This window comes from Notamacropus eugenii, chromosome 3, assembly GCF_028372415.1.
Source record: "Notamacropus eugenii isolate mMacEug1 chromosome 3, mMacEug1.pri_v2, whole genome shotgun sequence".
In the NCBI taxonomy this organism is placed as follows: domain Eukaryota; kingdom Metazoa; phylum Chordata; class Mammalia; order Diprotodontia; family Macropodidae; genus Notamacropus; species Notamacropus eugenii.
In genome coordinates this window covers 402,731,591-402,754,230 of record NC_092874.1, presented here as the reverse complement: position 1 = coordinate 402,754,230, position 22,640 = coordinate 402,731,591, and the positions used below count along the sequence as shown (strand labels likewise).

Here is a 22,640-nt window from a genome sequence, read left to right as displayed (position 1 = left end):
TTTATACCTAAGAAACAGGTAAATGTTACAATCTGGCTTGATTTGATGTTTTAGTGATTCTCTAGGCTTAAGAACGTGAGGGAGAAAATATTAATAATGCAGATTAAACTTTAAGATGTTTAGCATACTTCTTTTCCCCCAGAGAACAATTTGTTAATCATTTACCAGCACACCACTGAGAAAGGTATGGCAAGAATTGAATAGAATGAGAAGTTGGAGAGGTTGTGATATGCATTCAGTGAGAAAATCATAGATCCATAGAAGTCACTGCTTAGACTTGGAAAAAAGAAAGGTCATGCATGACCCAACAGATTAAGATAACAAGATTCTTCAATTGCCAATATCCATGAGGGTTTTCAGGAAACTTTCTTCAAGAGCTAGTCAGACATTTCTATGATGCAAGGGTTTCACCACTCAACTGAGCCAAATCTAAGCACCCTAGGCAGAATTTAAACAGTCAATTTAAATGTCAAATAGGCACTGACAACCAAGCTAAACATTCCACTGTTGAAACTGATGCTGCAATCACTTCTTTTTTTATTATGCAAAATCAAATTTATGTTGGCTAAAGATGTCAGCATCTCCATTCTCCATCCTAAGATTTTCCCATGAAAAGGTATGCTGTCAGAATGAAATTCTGTCACATGTAAAACTTGAATTCATATAATGATTTGGGAGTGGGGTAGACCTGTGATTTCATCATGTTGGGGAACTCCAGAAAGAGAAACTCCCTCCACAATGGACGGCGTATTAGTTAGAACTGGGAAAGTTGCCACCAAGAGGTTAAGGAACTTCTCTGTGGAGAAACAGCTGGGATAGATAGATAGACAGAGAGACAGACAGACAGACAGACAGACAGATAGACAGAAAGAGAGAGAGAGAGAGACAGAGAGAGACAGAGAGATGATACAGAGATAGAGAGATAGAAAGATAGATTAGATAGATAGATAGATAGATAGATAGATAGATAGATAGATAGATAGATAGATAGATAGATGGATGGATGGATGGATGGATGGATGGATGGATGGATGGATGGGTAGGTAGGTAGATAGATAGGCAGGCAGGCAGGCAGGCAGGCAGACAGACAGACAGACAGACAGACAGACAGACAGACAGACAGACAGACAGACAGACAGACAGACAGATAGATAGATAGATAGATAGATAGATAGATAGATAGATAGATAGATGATGAATGAACTTCCTGACTCTGAAGCTGGTTCTCCTTATGCCCTACCTCTCTCCCATAAGAACTGACATTTGTTCACCCAAAATCAAGTACACCTCACTCATTCTAACTAGGGTAATTAGACAATATGAATTAATGAAAAACGAATATTTAAGAAACAGAGAAACGGAGAACCTTAGGTGTAGAAGGAGTTCAACAAGTCCAGGGCACTGCCATCATCTACAACTGAAGAAAAGATCCAGGTCTTCTGTTTGCCAGGCCAGGCCTTATTCTATCACACCACAATTTTGCTGCTTTTTTATACAAACAGTAATTTGAATGATAGTAGCAAGATATTCTCTACATAAAGTCCTTGGGGTTTTACGAACCAAGAACAATGATTTGTATTTGGCATATGAACAATTCTGTGAATATAACTGGATAATTCTCAGGGATACAGAAGCAATGTCTTGGAAAAGCTAAAAAATCAAGGTTTGTCCCCAGTGATTGGGAAATGGGCAAATAAACTCTACCACGCAATACAAGGGAATATTACAAGGCAATGAATTCTAATTGCAAAGAATTTGAAGAAACCTGGGGAGACAGCAGGAAGTGAAGAGCTAAAAAACATGCAACAAACAAAGCCAAATACACCGTGTATGTGTGTGTGTGTGTGTATATATATGTATATATATACATATATATGTATGTATGTATGTATAATTATGACAACACTAAGAAAACAACGATCCTTGAGGCAAATACAATGATGGTCAATGTTGGCATCTTACTCTGTCAAGGTAAAGTTCACATTCTTCCTTTCTCTCAATATCATTAACTTACAAAAGTTGAAAGTGGCATGTACTAATTGAGATAGTCATGCTAATTTAGGGCAGTTTTGCTCAACTTTTCGGGGAATTTCTTTTTCAGTGAGGAGTTGTTAGGATGTCTGTTGGGAAGTGTTTATTGTATGAAAACAATGTATATTCATTAAGTTATTTTTAAACAGCTTGTTTTCTTAGAAAGAGCAAACAACCCCCTTGCCGTCTGGTTTGTACCATGAGTGAATGAATGAATGAACGAACGAATGAATGAATGAAAGAATGAATGAAAAGCATTTGTTAAGCACTTACTACCTGCCAAGCACTGGGAACAGAGAAAAAAAACAAGATATCGGTGCTCTCTATCAAGGATCTCAGACTTTCATTGGGGAAGCTAACACTTGATAGGACACTCATTTTCAGGGCAGAGAGAAAGGCCTGGGTGTCCTAAGGGTTCAGCAGTGGGGCAGATGATAAGACTCAGGGTGTCTAGGCTACAGTGCTAAGGGTCTAGATGAGCATAGAGACAGGGCAAATGTAAGGCCTAGAGGATCTTCAGAGGCAGTGGCAGTATAGATGGCATGGCGTGATAGTGTTCTTTCTCACCAGAAGGAATAAAGCTGGTGACTCACAACTCATTCAAAGCATGTAAAAAGGCAAGCAATCTGGATAGGTTTAGGAAAGCAGACTTAAGATATCAGAGCTAGAAGAAACTTTAGAGGTCATCCAACCTCTCATTATACTGATAAGCATAAAAGCCAAAGACAGGTAAAGGAATTTGGCCAAGGTTCCAGAAAACCCAACTTGGATTCAACATTTTATTTGATCCAGAAAAATTCAATGAACTCTGTCTCAATCTTGAATTCCTCCCTTACCTATGCATAGAAATTCCAGACTCCAAATTGTTTTCTATACTCAAAAGCTGAGCCTTTTTCTTAAGGATATTTTTTTCTACTTCCCCTCCTGACTCTCCAAACCTAAAGTGAAGCTTTACTATATCCATTCTTCACATAGATCAAAGGCAAATGCTATCTTCACAAATTTCAAAGAAGTATAGTACCCATAACTGAGGCTTTACTGAACATCATCAGGCCAATCCTTACATTGTCCATCATACCCAAAGCGTTATCTTCAATCAGTTTATTCCTTCCAAGAAAGATTATGCAGATACTTCAAAAATTTTACAAATGCAAGTTGCCACTGTGATCAGGACAATGCCATAAAGGGTTTTCAAGTTAAGCTGCATGAGCTATTCTCGTAGTCCAACAAGCTGAGTTAATTAACACAACTATATTTAATATATTTGGGGCGTATTTGTGGCAAAAGATTAACCTTCCCATATGGGTGAGTCCAGACATTGTGGGAATTTACAAGACTCCTTATTAAATTTCAAAATCTCTACAGTAATCCTAATAGACTTCAAAGAGGATACGGAAGATGACCAAGTCACACAGTATTTCAAGGTTGTCCAATCCTCTCATTTTATAGCTGAGGAAACCAGGGCCAAAAGAGGTGAAATCATCTGAGTAAGGTAACACATGAAGTCAGTGGCAGAGCTGACTCAGGCTGGATAGGAAGCATGATATAATGGATAGAGTTAGTCAATCAACAAGCATTTATTAAATATTTATTATACACCAAATCAATTCTCTGCTGCCTGCGCTAATTTTGGCGTAATAATTAATACCAAGAAAACACAGGTGCTCCATCAGCTACCACCATACCACCCATACATGGAACCATCGGTTGCAACAAATAGAGAAGTTTTGAATGCTGTGGATAAGTTCACTCACCTTAGTAGTGTACATTCCAGGGATGTGCACACTGACAATGAGGTTGATGCACACATTGCCAAAGCTAGCTCAGTGTTTGGGAGGCTCCAAAGAAAAGTTTGGGAGAGAAGAGGTATTATTAGACTGACTAGCAAACTGAATATCTACAGAGCCATTGTGCTGACCTCGTTGTATGCCTGTGAAACATGGACAATCTACCAGTGCCATGCCAGGAAATTGAATCACTTCCATTTGAACTGTCTTAGGAAGATTCTGAGGATCACCTGGCAGGATAAAGTACCAGACACTGAAGTCCTTGAGTGGAATGGGCTGCCTGGGGACAGAATGGGTTCCCCTTCCCTGGAGGTCTTCAATTCAACCAGTCAAGAATGTATCAAGTGCTTCCTAGGGGCAGCAAAATGGTGCAGTGCCTGGGAGGCAGCAAGATTCCTCTTTGTGATTTCAAATCCAGCCTCAAATATTTACTAGCTGTGTGACCCTGGGCAAATCACTTAACCCTGTTTTGTAGCTCCTCGTCTGTAAAATGAGTTGGAGAAAGGAATGGAAAATCATTCCAATATCTCTGCCAAGAAAACCCCAAATGGGGTTTTGAATCTAAAGACAGAATCCAGTCAAAGGGTTTGAGGACCTAGAGTGCCAGGTGTGCCCTCAAGGCCACAAGTTCCCCACTCCTGTATCTCGATTAAAAAAAAATTTCTGAGGACTGTGACAAACAACAGTCATTTCTGGAAATGAAAATTTGTAAAATTGCTTTTTTTTGAAATTTTATTTATTTTTAGTTTTCAACATTCATTTCCACAAGATTTTGAGTTCCAAATTTTCTCCCCATCTCTCCCCTCCCCCCAGACCAAGACACCGTGCATTATGATTACCCCTTCTCCCAATCTGCCCTCCTTTCTATTACATCCATCTCTTCCATTATCCCCATCTTCTCCCTTTTCTTATAGGGCAAGATAGATTTCTATACCCCATTATCTGTATTTCTTATTTCCCAGTTGGATGCAAAAACAATTCTCAATGTTCATTCCTAAAACTTTGAGTTCCAACATCTCTCCCTTCCTCCCTCCTATCCGCACTGAGAAGGCAAGCAATTCAATATAGGTCACACTGGTGTAGGTCATGCAAAAGACATCCATAATAGTCATGTTGTGAAAGACTAACTATATTTCCCTCCATCCTATCCTGCCCCCCATTTATTCTATTCTCTCTTTTGTCCTGTCCCTCCCCAAAAGTGTTTACTTCTAATTACTCCCTCCTCCCATTTGCCCTCCCTTCTATCATCCCCCACACACCTCATTTATCCCCTTCTCCCCTACTTTCCTGTAGTGCAAGGTAGATTTTCATATCAAATTAAATATGCATGTTATTCCCTCCTTAAGCCAAATGTGAAGATAGTAAGCTTCATTTTTTCCTTCTCACCTCCCCTCCTTCTCTCTTTCACTGAAAAAGCTTTTTCTTGCCCCTTTTATGAAAGACAATTTGTCCCATTCCATTTCTCCCTTTCTTCTCCCAATATGTTCCTCTCTCACCCCTTAATTTTATTTTTTTTAGACATCATCCTTTCCTCTTCAGCTCACCCTGTGCCCTCTGTCTATATGTATATAATCCCTCCAACTACCCAAATGCTGAGAAAAGTTTCAAGAATTACAAATATTATCTTTCCATGTAGGAATGTAAACAGTTTAACTTTAGTAAGTCCCTTATGATTTCTCTTTCCTGTTTACCTTTGCAAGCTTCTCTTGATTCTTGTGTTTGAAAGTCAAATTTTCTATTCAGCTCTGGTCTTTTCATCAAGAATGCTTGAAAGTCCTCTATTTCATTAAATGACCATTTTTTCCCCTGAAGTATTATACTCAGTTTTGTTGGGTAGGTGATTCTTGGTTTTAATTCTAGTTCCTTTGACTTCTGAAATATCATTCCAAGTCCTTCAATCCCTTAACGTAGAAGCTGCTAGATCTTGTGTTATCCTGATTGTACTTCCACAATACTAGAATTGTTTCTTTCTGACTGCTTGCAATATTTTCTCCCTGACCTGGGAACTATGGAATCTGGCTACAATTTTCCTGGGAGTTTTCCTTTTGGTATCTCTTTCAGGAGGTGACTGGTGGATTCTTTCAATATTTATTTTATCTTCTAGTTCTAGAATATCAGGGCAGTTTTCCTTGACAATTTTAAGAAAGATGATGTCTAGGCTCTTTTTTGATCATGGCTTTCAGGTAGTCTCATAATTTTTAAATTGTCTCTCCTGGATCTATTTTCCATGTCAGTTGTTTTTTTCAAGCATTTCACACTGTCTTCAATTTTTTTCATTCTTTCGGTTTTGTTTTGTAATTTCTTGATTTCTCACAAAGTCATTAGCCTCCATCTGTTCCATTCTCATTTTTAAAGAACTATTTGCTACAGTGAGCTTTTGAACCTCCTTTTCCATTTGGCTAATTCTGCTTTTGAAAGCATTCTTCTCCTCATTAGCTTTTTGAACCTCTTTTGCCAATTGAGTTAGCCTATTTTTCAAGGTGTTATTTTCTTCAGCATCTTTTTGGGTCTCCTTTAGCAAGGTGTTGACCTGCTTCTCATACTTTTCTTTCATCTCTCTCATTTCTCTTCCCAGTTTTTCCTCCACCTCTCTTACTTGATTTTCAAAATCCTTTTTGAGCTCTTCCATGGCCTGAGACCATTGTATAATTTTTTTGGTGGTTTAGGATGCAGAAGCTTTGACTGTTATGTCTTCCTCTGATGGTATGTGTTGTTCTTCCTCATCCAAAAGGATGAAAGAAAATACCTGTTTACCAAGAAAGTAACCTTCTATAGTCTTTTTTCCCCTCTTTTGGGCATTTTTCCCAGTCAGTTACTTGACTTTTGAGTCCTTTGTCAAATAGAGGGTATACTCTGGGGATTTATAAGTTCTCAGTTCCTCCAAGGTGGCACAACCAAGGGAGAGGAGTTACTCCTCCCCTGGCCTGTGCTCTGTCTGGGAGCAACCACAAGCACTTTTCTGCCCAGGATCTCTGAGTAGGATTCCCACCAGGTCCATCAGCCAGTGCTCCTCCTCACCCCAGGGCTGCCACTCAGGGCTCAGATCCAGATCAGAGGCTCAATTCCCCCAGGGTCTTTAGGCTGAGGGCTCCAAAAATGGACTCTGCCACCACCTGGGGCCTTGGCTAGGGCAGGACCCTACTCTCTTCTCACCCAGGTGAAAGATCTTTCTAACTGACCTTTGATGCTGGCTTGGTGTTTGTAGGTTGAGAAATCTGGGAATCACAGCTGCTACTCAGGATTCTATGCCCTGAAACCTGCTCCAGTCCTGTTCCTGCTGCGTGGTGCAGCCAGGGCTGGGCTGCACTCTGCTCTGAGCCTGGTGCAACAGATCTTTCCCGTTAGACCTTTCCTGTCAGCCTTCCAGGCTGTCTTGGGATGGAAATCTTTTTCACTCTGTCGTTTTGTAGTTTCTGCTGCTCTAGAATTTGTTTAGAGTTAGTTTTTACAGGTATTTTATGGGCTATGGGAGGAGAGCTACAGCAGGTCCATCTTTCTACTTTGCCATCTTGGCTCTGCCTCCTAAAATTTCTTCTATTCCACATTGAATCAAAATCTGTTTTCCTTTAACTTCTGCTCTCTGGAGCAACAATAAATAGACTTTAGACTTTCAGCTGTTTGAGCACAATTACATCAGAGTAAACTTTCTCAGTTCTCTCAACCAGACTTTATGAAACATTGTGTAGTGCAAGCAACACCTGTTATATGGAGGTTGGGCTGGTTTCCTTTTAAGTGTACAGAGAGGGCATCCTTGGGTTTTAGTTTGTTAAGGAAATTAAAGTTTGAATCACTGGTATAGTTTTCTTTCTGCCCAAGCTATGAAAAGTCCAGCCCCATGGGGAGTTACCAATCTGGAGGTTTAGTAGAATTTTCAATATGTAAAAGAAACATTTTTCTGACCTTGTGATACTGCTGATAGGGTGATTGTGGAAGTAGAGGCAAGTAATGTTTTATTTCAATTAACGCAGAATTTATATCCTTTTTAATGCTGTCTTGAGTAAATTTGTTCTCATTTCATTTTACTGTCTATAAGTAATGTGTTACTTTACAATCCTAAGCCTTAATTATTCACTGGACTGGACTGTTAGGCCTGATCCAGAATATTTGGCATTGGTTGCCTAAGGTGGATTGCAATAATTTTGAATTTCATTTTGATATTAAATAAATAAAATGGGTAATCGAATCAGGTGACAGAATGCCCAGATATTATGGCTGTAGTACTGTCAGGTGTATATGGAGAGCCCTCTCTGGGATAACAAGGAATCCTTCAGTAATTGTGCAAGATTAGACCAATGGATGCTTAAGGAACTTGACCAGGGAAATAGAAATATAGCAAAGACTAGTATTCTTTGGCTTTTGCTAACAGTTTTAGGAAAGCTGGATCATCAATAAATAGAAAAAAAGAAATCATGGTGTTGTGTGGGTGTTCAGTACTTAAGAACAGGAACCAAGGTTTTAAGGCTCATATCTAGAAGGGAGAGGACAAAACTAAATTGAACTATTGAAAAGTTCAGTACTAGTGGGGCAAAAATCAAGAGGCTTCAGGAGGGGAGCATGGATTTTGACTTAAAGATCTAGTTGACCGAATGTGTTAAATCTCACTAAGATTAGGACTATAAGGAAAGACAATGGGAATAAGAGTGACAATGAGAATTGGGAACTTCTCTGGTACTATGAAAACCTTGGATGGATTCCATTACCTGTGATACCACCCTCTCCCAAGGAGTTCCTCTAAAAGTGACTCAGAGGGTAGACAGGCTTTCATCACTAGGGAACTTGGAAGATTACTGGGAAAGTCTGACCAGCAAGACAGTGAGTCATTAGAATGATAGTCAATGAGAGTGTGGTCTAAGAGCACTAATAGAATTTTTTTAAAGTATGGTGTTCCCACAGGTTAATGAGTTTACAGAGTATTTACTATTGCAAAATTAGGTGAATCAGCTGGATGTGCTGGGTGGCTATCCAAGCAAATAGAGCCATCAATAGAAACTGGAGATAAAGGGAAAAGGTGTAGGCTGCCATATTAGATGGGCAGGAAGTGATAATATTTCCTCCTGGAAGTAGTTTTGAATATGACTCTTGAATGGGGTTGACAAGTAGAAGTATTATTCAAATTATATTGGAACATGAAAGATCATGGATTTAAAGGTTCTTATGCTCCACTCAAACTTGGGACATTCTCCCAAAGTCCTCATTCCACCAGACTGTCATGGCAACCAAACCTAAGGGGCAACTGAGCTGAGTACACTTAGGGGAAGTGTTACAACTCCCCTAAGGCGTGGACTATTCTAAACAGGCTAAATAGACACCTGGGCTACTCCTGTGTCTCAACATGTCTCCAGCGGTACCCTAATTTCAGTCAGAAGTTCTTAATGGAAGAAGGAACTCTTAAATTCATCGTCTTTAATGTTCCAATACAATTTTAATAATATCTTTGTAGGCTAATACTTAATCATCTGCTTGTCAAAGGAAGGAACATTCTTGCTCAAGTTGTGTTCATTCTTTCTTTTCAAAGAAAACCATTACATAAGAGAAATGAAGTTCAATGACTTGAACTTGACTTTGTTTTGAGTAAGGAAGGGCAGTGCAAGGTTACCAGCCTCACCTTCTCCTCCTAAACCCTCTGGATCCAGGGAACAGATATTCATCAGGATAACTGGAGATGGCCCAGGAAGCACAAGGAGACCTTGGCTCCTTTCGGGACAAGACTGTACTATGGACAATGCAGTTACTTCTGCTCAATGATTTTACATTCCTTGTGCCAATCAGAGCTTCTGCCCTTGAAAGATCACACATGGTTCTCACCCTACCTGTGGTTGGCAAATATTGGCCCTATCCTCCTATTTCAGGATAAAAGTTTTGCCTTTATTACAATAGATCCTTATTCAAGACATAGCATTACAAAACCAGTTAAATTTACCACCATAGCCATCATTCTAAAAATCTTTACAGAACATATACTTCTTCCTTATGGAGGTCCCTAAACTATTACCTCTGATCAAAGGTCCCATTTTATTGCCATGTACATCCAAGGTTGGGCCCACCACTATTACATTCACTGGGTTTCCCATGTCCCATACCATCCTCAAGCTGTTGGCACTGTTGAACACGGAACCAGACTTTTAAAACAATAGCTTCATCATCCCACCCTTGGTTATTAGGCCAGGGCGTCCTACCTCCCAGATGCTGTGCCTATATTAAATCAATACCAAAATAAGAAGGGAAATGGTTCTGGGGCAGCAATCTCTTGGCTCCTAGAAAGATTTTGGGGACTAAGGAGTTAAAAATTTGGCAAATACTTTGGGGTAGATATGTCCTCTACACTTCAGCAAAGGGTTTTTAATGTCTCTGATGTACATTAATATACCCTACAAACAACTCCAGATAATAGGAAGCATAAGCAAAATTCCTTCATTGGTCTTCACCCCAAAGAGGAGAACTGTTCAGGTCAGTACTCTCCAGGGCAGTTCAATGATCACCTCCTATGCATCAATACAAATAAAAATCCCATCTGTCCCATACTTCTGTTCTGTTCCTCAAACTCCAGCCATGCAACTCATCGCTCAGCCCACAGGGAAGACTTGCCAGGACCCCCAGACCTGAGGTTATCCCCCATTACCAGATTAATAGCTGCTCAGGTCTAGTCATGAAAAAAAACAATTTTTACATCATTATAGGAAAGCTGAATTTGCCTGGAACAAAGAGAATCCTTTAGCTCTCTGGATAAAGCTGAGAAGGAGTCTTCACCCAGGCATCACAGAAGAAGGAGTTTATTCCTGTAATGGCCTGTTGGGCAAAAATTCTGCTCATGAGCCTCCTGAGAAAAGGAAGATTTTGGCAAATGGAATAGGGTAACTAAGCTGATGGCAGTACAAAGTGAGTCTTGGGCTCAACTCAAGCTCCTGGGTATGTTGCATGACTGTGGCTCATAACCTTTGAACTATCTTGTGACACATGTCCCTGACCTGTAGGAGGAACTGTCAATGATGCTAGAGGCATCATTGGCCTTGATATTCCTAGCATTGGTTTCATTCATCCTCACTTTATTTTGTTTTGTTGATTGGTTTTACATTGGAAGATCCATTAAGAACTTCCTCTGATAATATCTGCACTGTGTAGATTGTACTTTTTAAAGCACTTTTTAAAATAGCTTTGTGTTCTTTTTATTTGCATTAAGCTCTTCCATCAGTGCTGCTTATGCTAGGCTTTGCCCTGAGATCAAAACTGTTTTAAGACCATTTTAGTGGTGAAAGGTCACCTAGAAATTTGGGGGACACTTGGCCCAAGGGGAAGGATATGGTAGGAACATTTCATGTTTTATGATCTGGTTTTCTTTTAAAGAGACGGTTAGATCATCTATGGGTTTCGACTAGTCCAGGGAATTCAGGTTTGAATAACTGGTTTGTCTTCCTTACTACTCAAAGTACAAAAAAGTCTAGCCTATGGGGAGTTGGTACTCTGAAGATTTAATGGAATTCCCATTCTCCTACACAGATTCTTTTCTGACCTAATGTTGGAAACTGGAGGTAAAGGGGAGTACCATAGTAGTTCTTAGTAGAACTAAGACCTGTTTCCTTTTAAACCATATTCTAACTAGTTTATATGTCATTGTATGGTATGTGAGTATTACAGTGCATTCCAATCTTGAGCCTGAATCACTGGAGAAACCTGAGCTAGGTCTGGCCCAGAACACATGATTTTAGGATCCTTTGAACAACTTGACTGACATTCTCTAAAGCGTGGCATCTACCAATATAATAAAAGGAACAATGCTACCTAAACTAATTTACTATTCAGTAAATTCACAAGATTCAAACAAAAGAATATTTTATAGGACTAGCTAAAATTCATGTAGAAGAAGAAAAGGTCAAGGATCTCAAGGGTAATAATGAAAAAAAATGAAAAAAAAGGAACCTATCTATACCTGATCTCAAACTGTTTTACAAAGCAGTAATCATTAAAATGACTTGGTACTGGATACAAAAATAAAAGGGAGGTTGATCAGTAGAAAAGATCATATGCACAACATACAGATGTAAACAAAAACAGTAGCCTAGAGTTTGATAAACCCAAAGACACCATTTACTGGGGGGGAAGGGAAGGTCATTATTTGACAAAAACTGCTGGTCAGTAAGTCTGGCAGAAATTAAGTTTAGATCAAACTTCATACCATATACCAAAATAAGCCCCAGATGCATACATGATTTAGATATTAAAACGGTAAAATAGATGGAGGAAGAAAAGAAATTACCTTTCAGATCTATTGAGAGGGGAAAAGTTTATTCATGACAAACGTATTATTGAAAGGATCACACAAGACAAAATGGTAAATTTTGATTATACTAAATTTAAAAGCTTTCACATAAACAAATCTAATATAGTGAAAATTATAAAAGAACAGTAATTGGCAAAAAAAAAATCTTTGCAACAAGTTTTTCTGGTAAAGGTCTCATTTCCAAGATATATATGGAAATTATTCAGATTTATAAGATGAAGATCCATTCACCAACAGATAAAAGATCAAAGGATACAGAGAGTTTTCAAAGAAAGAAGTCCAAGCTATCACAATCATTAAAAAAATTCTCTAATAACTAATAATCAATGAAAACATGAATTAAAGGAACATTCTACCTTACATCTATCAGATCATCAAAAATGGCAAATGCTGGAGAAACTGTGGAAGCAAAGTAAAAAAATTGATATACAGTTATTGGAGCTGTAAGTTGGTCCACCTCTTGTGGAAGGCGATTTGGAATTATTCCAAGGAAGTTACCAAACTGTGCATACCCTGTGACCCAGCTATACTGTCACTAGACCCATACCCCAACAAAATCAAAGGAGGAAAAAGGTCTACACATATGTTCAAAAATGTTTACAACAACTCTTTCTATAGTAGTCAAAAATTGGAAACTAAAGGGATATCTTCCTATTGGAAAATGGGTAAATAAATTGTGATATGTGAATGGAATGGAATATTATTATGTCACCAGAAATGATGAAATGAACCATTTCAGAGGGAACTGGGAAACACCTTATGAAATAATGAAGGGCAAAGTTAGCAGAACTCGAAGACCAATTGATACAATAACATTATAGAGAAAAACAATTTTGAAAGACTATAGAACTCTGATCAATGTAATAATAAACCACAAGTCCAAAAGAACAAACATGCCATTCTCCTCCTAAAAGGGGAAAGGCAGGTGTCTTTTCAGACATGGAAAATGTGGGATTTTGGCTTACCAAACCATAGAGTGATGGATTTGGATTGGGGATTTGGCTTTTTTTTCTTAATAGGGAGGAGATTTAGTGAGAGGGGCAGATTTTTTTTTTACATACCTGTTACAGGATCCAAAAGACTTAAGATGAAAAAAGCCATCCACCTCCAGAGAAAGAACTGATGGTGTTCGAATGCAGATTAAAGCATATTTCTTTTGTAACTTTATGATTTTTGGAGGTTTTTTGGTCTGAGTTTTGTTTTGCAACATAGCTAATGTGGAAATGTTTTGCATCGCTACATACATATAATCTATATCAAATTGCTTGTCTTCTCCCAGAGCAGGGAGGAATGTGAGAGGGAATTCAGAACTCAAAATATTAAAACATGAATATTAAAAAAATTTTCACATATAATTGAGAAAAACAAAAATCAACCACAAAACATATGTATAAAGTAAAATGAATACAAATATAGCACATATTATATATTTTGTTATATGTTATATAATATATTCATATATTATATGATATGTAAATTTAAAAATCAACTACAAAATGTGTTACTAATTTGTTAGTTTAGCAATTTTAATTTAATTTTGTTAATTTAGTAATTAGTTACTAATGCCTGTCGTTTGACAAAATAATTAAACAATAAGCATAAATAAAAGTGGGGGGAAGTAGTGTCTGAAACTAACACAAGGCACCAGTACAGAACACAGCAAGTTTATCACCTCCCTCGATTTGGGTGCTATCTTTATATCAGCTTAAAATTGTATTAGCTTTCCTAACAACTGTATTATACTCATGTTGACTCATAGATCTCATGGTTAACTAGTGGCTAAATAACAATCTGTCAAACAATTAATTGTTTGCCTCAACTTCTTATGCATAATTAATATTAAAAGTCCACTTGTAATGTCTGACTAATGAAAAACTAGAAAACAATCAATTAATTTAGCAATGGCAACAGACTGTGAACAAGAACCCCATTTGGTTTGATTTTGCTTTCCCAGGATACTTTGCTTAAGGTCATAAAAAACAAGACCAACTCCTCATCATCCTCTATTAATACATTTTACATAAAAAGTGACTTCCCCTCATAAGCCCTATCAGCAGGCTTATAAACCCCAAAGTAGTTCCTTCCCACGTTATCAACCTGGAAGTATGCACCAGCTGTCTTACCCATGTTACCTGTCTTAGAGGAATAACATGGCAAGCACTGAACAGCTAGTTCTAAAGGACAAGTGTTTGTGCAAAACCAAAAGAGTAGAGCATTCTTTTGGGAAAAGTCTGCACAATAACAGCGCAGGTGGTTCTTTGGGAACCGAACTGATAATAGTACAGAAATAATACAGAACCGACAGCATTAAACATCTACCTGCATGATATTATTAAACAGAAGAAAAGTATTATAGTTTGAAAGGTCTTTAGATATCATTGACTCTAATCTTATTTTGGGTAGCAGGTGGCACAGTAGATCAACTGAGCACTGGACTTCGTGAGTTCAAATCCAGCCTCAGATGTTTACTAGTTGTGTGACCTTGGGCAAGTCACTTAACCCTCTTTGCTCCAGTTTCCTCATCTGCAAAATGAGCTGGAGAAGGAAACAGCAAACCACTCCAGCATCTCTACCAAGAAAACTCCAAGTAGGGTCAAAAAGAGTTGGGCACAACTGAAAAATGATTTAACAAATCTCCTTATTTTAGAGATTAAGTAGTTAAAGTCCAGAAAAGTTTAAATAAAATTGTTGGCATGTTATTTCCCCCATTAGACTATGAGCTCCTTGAGCAGTAGCTGTTTTTTCTGCCTTTCTTTGTACCCCCAGTGCTTAGCACAATGCCTGGCACATTGTAGGTGCCTGATAAAAATGCTAGTTACTAGCTCACTAACGCAGCAGACCAAGATTACATAGCTAATGAATGGCAAAGCTAAAATGAGAGCATAGATTTTCTTTGTCCAATGTATTCTGTTCATTTAAACACCTTGCTGCCATTCATTTCAGCTCCTCTACATAAGGGGGAAAACAAACAAAAAACCCTTTCTTACCTCATCAATGATGTTTGAAATTCCACAGAAAGTAGTTATTTCTTTAGATTCAGATTTAGTCCCCTATTAAAATGTAAATATTCCTAGTATGGGTGAAAGGTATCAAGGAAATTTTACCAACTTCTCATTGTTACAGTGGTCATCAAATTACTTGGGACAAGCAAAAGTTTCGATATGGTTTTATTTTGAGACAGCAATATTTATTCCTGTGTAGTTTTATTGACAACAGGCTGATTCAGAACATCTGACCTCAACCAGATGAAACAAGACTGAGTTAATTTCCCAAATTTAATTACTTCTCTGTCAACTGAATGTTGGATCTCATGCCATTGACATATATTTCTTCTTTCTTTTTTGACATGGTTTTAAGAACAGATATGAATAACCAAGATTAAAAGGAAAACAGAAAGCTGGGAAATAATTTTTACAGCCAGTGTTTCTGATAAGGGCCTCATTTCTAAAATATATAGAGAACTGAATCAAATTTATAAGAATACAAATCATTCCCCAATTCATAAATGGTCAAAGGATATGAACAGGCAGTTTCCATAGGAAGAAATTAAAGCTATCTATAGTCACATAAAGAAATGTTCTAACTCAGTATTAATTAGAGGAAAGCAAATTAAAACAACTCCAAGGTACCACTTCACACATATTAGATTAGCTAATATGACAGAAAAGGACAATGATAAATGTTGGAAAAGATGCGAGAAGATTGGAACACTAATGCATTGTTGGTGGAGTTGTGAACTGATTCAACCATTCTGGAGAATAATTTGGAACTGTGCCCAAAGGGCAACCAAACTGTGCATACTTTTTGATCTAGCAATACCACTGCTAGGTCTGTATTCCGAAGAGATTATAAAAATGGGAAAAGGATCCATATGTACAAAAATATTTATAGTAGTTCTTTTTGTGGTGGCAAAGAAATGGAAACTGAGAGGATGCCCACCAACTGGGAAATGGCTAAAACATGCTGTGATATATGAGTGTAATGGAATACTATTTCACTATGAGAAATGATGAGCAGGCAGATTTCAGAGAAACCTGGAAAGACTTACATGAACTGATGGTAAGTGAAGTAAACAGAACCAGAACACTGTCACAGCAACTGCAACATGGTGCTATGATACATTGTACTATGATAGACTTAGCTCTTCTCAGTAATATGATAATCAAAGACAATTCCAAAAGGCTCCTGATGGAAAATGCTAACACATCCAGAGAAAGAGCTGTGGAGTATGAAGCATACTTTTTTCCACTTTTTTTTGGTTTGTTTTTTCTTTCTCATGGTTTTTCCCTTTTGTTCTAATTCTTCTTTCACAACATGACCAATGTAGAAATATGTTTAACATGATTATACAAGTAGAACCTATACCTGATTGCTTGCTGTCTTGGAGTAGGGGGAAGAGGAAAAAGGGAGAAAAATTTGAAACTCAAAATTTTACAAAAAATCAACATTGAAAAGTATCTTTACATATAATTGGGAAAAAATTAAGTATTATTAAGGAAGAAAAAGGAATGGATACTACTCTAAGTAAGCTGCAGTATTTAAAGAGAACATTTCAATAACTGAGATATTACAGCTTCTGCTGGTGTAGAAGTCAAATGTTGCAAAGATCATTCAAGCCACCAATGAGCCAGGATTGTTTCCCCCAGAAACACAAAGGAAAATGTGTTAGAAAGCTAAAAATGAGGACAAAAACTGACAAATTATTATTGTGAAACAGCTTACAAATCTGAATCATTTCCTGTACTACACACAAAAGTAAGACATTGTCCTTGATTCCAAGGAACTTCAAATTTAGCAGTAGAGATAACAAATCCTGATAAAATAGCTATAAATTAAGGCAGAAAATGAATGGACAGCAGTAAAAGTACAGATGAAGTGCTATGAGAGCAGATGCTAGGGAAAGTAGGGAAGGTTTCACGGAGGAAGTAGCATTTGCTCTGGGTCATGAAAGAGATGTGGAAATGTTGACAGGTGGAACTGAATGCAGGGGATCAAAAAGTATGAGCAAGGGAACTCAAGTATGGGAAAAAACTCACATCTTATACTTTCTGCCCTCCCATAGTCCCTAGCATTTTGCTTACATATAGTGAGCATTCAACAAATGTTGGTTAAGTCAGTCAACAGTCATCATGCATCTATTAAGTGCTTACTATGTGCCTGGCACTATATGTGTATATATATTTATTCCATACATATGTACATACATATATGTATGGAATAAATATAAAAAAACAATATATTCATATATTTATATACTACATATAATTTGTATATTATAAACATGATACATACGGAATTACAGAAATTTCCAAATGGAGATGGAATACTGCAGGATACCCTTGTATCATGTCACATATCTTGAAAGTTTAATTTATCTAAGATAGTGAGATGTTTATAGAGTTTAGACAGATAAATGTGTGTGTATACGTATATATACACACACATATATTTAGTGATGTATATATAAAAACTGTATATACATACGGTATATTACATATACCGTATGTATATAGAAATGTATAATTATAGATATAGATGAAGACATAAATGCAGTTATATATACACCACATTCTAAGTGTTTTGTTATTTCAAGATATACAGTTCTTATAAATCATGATATCTTCTTTCCTAGATGTAAATTTCTTATACTGACATTCAAGGCCCTGTCAAATATGGTTCCAACTTGTCTTTCCAAGTTTCTCTTCAACCATTCTCCTTCATGCAATCAACATTTCAGCCCAAATGTTGAACTCACAGTCCCCCTTTTCTTTTCTTACCCCACCTTTTCCCAGTCTTTGTTCATGCTATGCCTCATCTACTGCTGCCGAAATGAGGCAGTGTACTACAATGGAAACAGCCCTGGTTTGGGAAGCAGAAAACCAGACATATCCTGCTTTTGTCACTGTGTCACCTTGGCTTTGTCATTTAATGTGGCTGGGTCTAATTGGCAAAATGAGTGGGTTGGACCTGATGCCTTCTAAGACGCCTTCCATTTCTAAATCTATGATATCAGACATTACCATTGCTTCAAGACTTGACGGAGCTGCCTCCTCCACTCTAATGTCAAGCTGAAAGTGCCCTCCCTCTCCTCAAATTTCTCATAGCACTTGGAATCTTCCCTTGCATTCTACTTGGTTTTGTTTCTTATTTATGTAGCCTTCTTAACCTCATCTCCTCAGACTAAAAGCCCTGAAAGACAGGGACTATGTCTTTATGAACCTCAATTTTTAATTAGTTCATTGAACTGTGTGACCACCACAAGTGATTTAACCTCTGTAAACCTTAATTTCTTCATCGGTCAAATGGAGGTAAAAATTTCTGTAGCATCCATGGCAGTGGGTTGTTATAAGACTCGAATGAATAAAATATGTCAAGCATTTTGCCAACTGTAAAGTGCTAGATAATTTCCAGTTATTATTCGGGGGTCTTTCAAACTATACTTCTTTAACAGTTGGTTTCTATTATTTTTTTTATCAGGTAATACACCTTGGGAAATAATTGTAATGTTACTATAAGAAAAAAAGGAGAGAGATAAAGAGGGGTGGGAGGAAGGAGACAGACAGACAGACAGGCAGGCAGAGATCACATGAACAAAAATCGTCTTGCTCCAGAGGCATGGGGGTCTTTGAAACCGCACCTGGGTCAACAGAGTCGGGTGAGTGGCATTTCTTCCACCTCCAGGAGCTCTGGAGATGGGTGTGTCTGCTCTACCCACCCACCTGCCCCGGGCTGCACGCGCTATAAACAGCTCAGGCTCTGACCCTCGGGAGCCGCCCTAGCCTCGATCCGCCCTCGCTGATGCCCAGCTGCAGAGAAGCCAGCTCACTTACCCGGGGCGCCCAGGGCGCGGCTGGCTGGGCGCAGTAGCTGCGCCAGCAGCAGCTGTAGCAGGAGGAAAAGCCGGACCTGCTGGCCCTGAAGGAAGGAGAAGGGGCCGTTAGTGCGGACGCCTCTCCCAGGGTCCCTGCCCTCACCGACCATATCGCTGGGTTCCCTGTTCTAGGTTGGCAGCGTCTCTTTGGGGCAAAAGCAGGGCCTTATGTATCTCGTCCGGACTGGGGACTGGGCTTCTCCTGAGCGGTCTGATAAACTCTCCTCCGCCCCCCGGGGAGGGGTAGCCCAGGCCTGTGGCAGTTTCCGGACTCGGGAGGGTTCAGGGTGTGAGATGCAGGGCGGGGTAGGTGAAGAAAAGAGGGGGAAGAAAGGGCGCCCCTCACCCACCCTTTGGATGACTCATGTCCCCTTGGTACTTCTCATTTAAAATTACTATTAGTGGGCTTTCCTATTGCCAAAACCCTTTCTGATCCATCCTTCCTAGCCTCTCACCTGCCCTTTTCTCGCTTGGGAGCGGCTCCTTTTTCATACATTCATGTGTGCACACATATGATACATTGTTCCCCCATTTCCCCTGAAACTGACATTTCCTCTTTCATAACCAAACCATCCCCTGACCCCTCCTCCCTCTTGGCCCAGTTCCAGGCCAGCATGAGTGGTGGCCCTGATAAGGGCTAAATTTGCTCTCCTACTTAAAAAATACATATATTGCTGTCAAGAAAAGGTTAAAAATAAACTATTCCTTACTATTTTGTGGCAGTGTCCAAAAAAAGAGAGACAAAAGCCGCATTATATTTTATTTCAAAAATGATAGGTGCCATGGTATCTCACAACAGCCTAGCTTGACCTCCAGGACTAGTTGAGAAAATACAACTCCCATCCCCCTTGGCACCTATTAGGAAACAATGGCAGGGGAATGGTCCATACAGAGTCAGACCCAGCTGTTAGCTTTGCAGAATTACTTTTTATTTTCTTTAGTTTTTAATTTTTATTATAGGGATTAGTTCACTGTGGGAAGAAGAAAAGAAGAAGAGATATTGAGGAATAAAGATGCAGTAAATACAGAAGCTAGTAATGAAAATAAGGTTTTTTTGTTGCTTTGGTTTTTTTAAACAGCTCTCTGTGACCTTGAGGAAGTCATTCCAACTACATGGGCCTAAGATTTCCCATCCTTTAAAATGAGGAACATTAGAAAAGATGGGATCCAAGGTCTGTCCCAAATTTAAATCCCATGATTTTATGGGTGTGTCTCGCACACACAAAATAAAACAATAAAACCCTAGTTCCAAAGAGATGGGGGGCATGTGGTTTTTCTGCAGTATTGACACTTTAGCTCACAGGTGCAGAACATTTTATGGTTGCAGAGCTCAATGTCATTTGATCATCACAAGAAGGTTGGGGGAGGGGAGGAGTGAAGATTGTTCTGAGCGTTATATTTTCCACTTTTTGTAAGTGAAGAACTTGAGGCTTTTGTTAAGTGATTTACCCAAAGTCACATACAAATTAAAGGCTGAGCTAGATTACAATTCAAAGCTATTTCCCCCATATCAAGCTCCTTCCAGACTGAGGGTTCTCTGTAGTTTTTTCAGTATATATAAAATGTGTGTGTGTAGTTGTGTGTGTGTGTGTAGCTATAGATATTACAATTTACTAAATGTGCAAATGGTGTTTATGAGAACCATTCTGAAAATCTCCGACTCTACCTTGGACATTTTAACCAAGCCTCTGGGGCAAGTGTAGAATAAGTAATGGAGATTTAAATATCATAGATGGTGTCTGTTGGATACACTCTTCGCAGGGTATATTTTAAATTGGATTTGGAAAATAGGTCGCTGGTCACCTAGGCAGCCTAACACCTGTGAGCACTTAATAAATATTATATGGTGCTGATAATGTGGAAGGAGAGTTTAGGGTTCAATAAAACTGGTACCCAAGAAGAAAAATATTTCAGCAATTTTTCTGAAGATATTTTTCCCCTTTGTAATAAAGGTCTGAGCTCCAAGCAAAGACATATAACTTCAAAACAGCTTTTTCCACACTCCTGGTTAAGCGGCTATTATGGTGTTCAGTCTTTTTCCAGTCATGTCCAACTCTTCATGACCTTTATTTGGGGTTTTCTTGGCCAAGATACTGGAGCAGTTTGCCATTTCCTTCTCCAGTTCATTTTACAGATGAGAAAACTGAGGCAAACAGGATAAACTTGCCCAGAGTCACACAACTTGTAAGTATCTGAGGGCAGATTTGAACTCAGGTCTTACTGATTCCCAGGCCAGTACTCTATATCCACTTTGCCATCTAGCTGCTCTTAAATTGGTATTATAGGGTCACAGAATGGTTAATTAGGAGCTGGAAGGAAACAGAGTCCAAGCTCCTCATTTTATAAATGAAGAAACTGACACCCAGCAAGGTTAAGTGACTTGTCCAGAATGAGACAGCTATTAAGTTTCTTAAGCAAGATTTGATTCCTGATTCCATGGGGCAGCTAGATGGATGAGGCAGCTAGGTGGTACAGTGGAGAGAGTACAGGGCCTGAAGGGAGGAGGACTCATCTTTCTGAGTTCAAATCTGTCCTCAGACACTTAATAGGTGTGTGACCATGGGCAAGTCACTTAATCTTGTTTGCCTCAATCTCCTCATCTGTAAAATTGGCTACAGAAGAAAATGGCAAACCACGCCAGCATCTTTGCCAAGAAAACCCAAAAGGGGTCACAAAGAGTCAGCATGACTGAAACAACTAAACAACATCTTCCTGATTCAAAGTCCTGCAGTCTCTCCACTGTGAAATCCTCTTGGTTAAAACAGTATTAAGCCAGGCATGATAGGAAACCCCTTGTAATCCTTACTACCTGGGAGTCTGAGGGTGGTGGATTTACTTGAACTCAAAAGTTCTGAGGTTTTATAGGCCTAAAGCAGATCAGTTGGGCAACAATATAATGAGCTCCTAGGAATAAGAAACCACTAGTTTGCCTAAGGAGGAGTGAACCAGCCCAGGCTGGCAATGGAGTGGGTCAAAATTTCTCTGCCAATCCACAGTAGACTCATCCTGAGAGGGGCCACTGTACTTTCAGCCTAGTTGAAATAGGGAAGACTCGTCTGAAAAAACATATTTAACCATGACTACCCTGACCCCCGCTTGCCTAGAAGTTACTTTTCACACCTTCCCCATAGTTCTAATTAAGGGGATTGGGGCATGTCTGGGATCTCTGCCATTGACTCTAACACCTACAGATGGTGGTCCCCAACTGTAGGGGATCCCCTGCATCCCAGTTCCATTTAACAGCTTACCAGTTACATTGATTTTTACAAGGAATATTTACTTCAAAAGTATAAGGAAAAATACACAAACATATAACCCTCTCTGTTGTACCACATTATACTCTGAAGATGGGAAGGAGATTAGGTTTATAGTTTAGATCACATCTTAGCATAGTTCCAAGTTCCACATTCAAAGCTCCTTTGGCCTTATCCCAATCACCATGGCTTCTTATGGCTTTCCTAATGAGCAGGATGGTTGTAACATGCAGGCTGGAATAAGGCTTCTAAAATCACCATGACTGGACTATAAGTTCAGGGAAGATTCTGCCCGCCCCACCCCCACCCCCCATGACTGAAGAAAAATGAAGGAATAAGACGAATGCCCCAAATTCATTTCTTAGAACCTTAGGGCACAAAGGCAAAAGGCAAGTAGGTGAAAGCAGTCTTTTCCTCCTCAT

General features: G+C 38.9%; 1 protein-coding gene across 1 annotated transcript in view; it reads right to left on the bottom strand.

The window, feature by feature from the left end:
* SUSD1 (sushi domain containing 1) overlaps window positions 1-19,237 on the bottom strand; it is a 311,600-nt gene extending 292,363 nt beyond the window's left edge. Inside the window, exon 1 of the mRNA XM_072598065.1 lies at window positions 18,924-19,237. Within this exon, the coding sequence (XP_072454166.1) occupies window positions 18,924-19,074 (151 nt within the window). The 5' untranslated portion in view covers window positions 19,075-19,237. The remainder of the gene's footprint in view (window positions 1-18,923) is intronic.
* Between the last annotated feature and the right edge of the window lie 3,403 nt (window positions 19,238-22,640).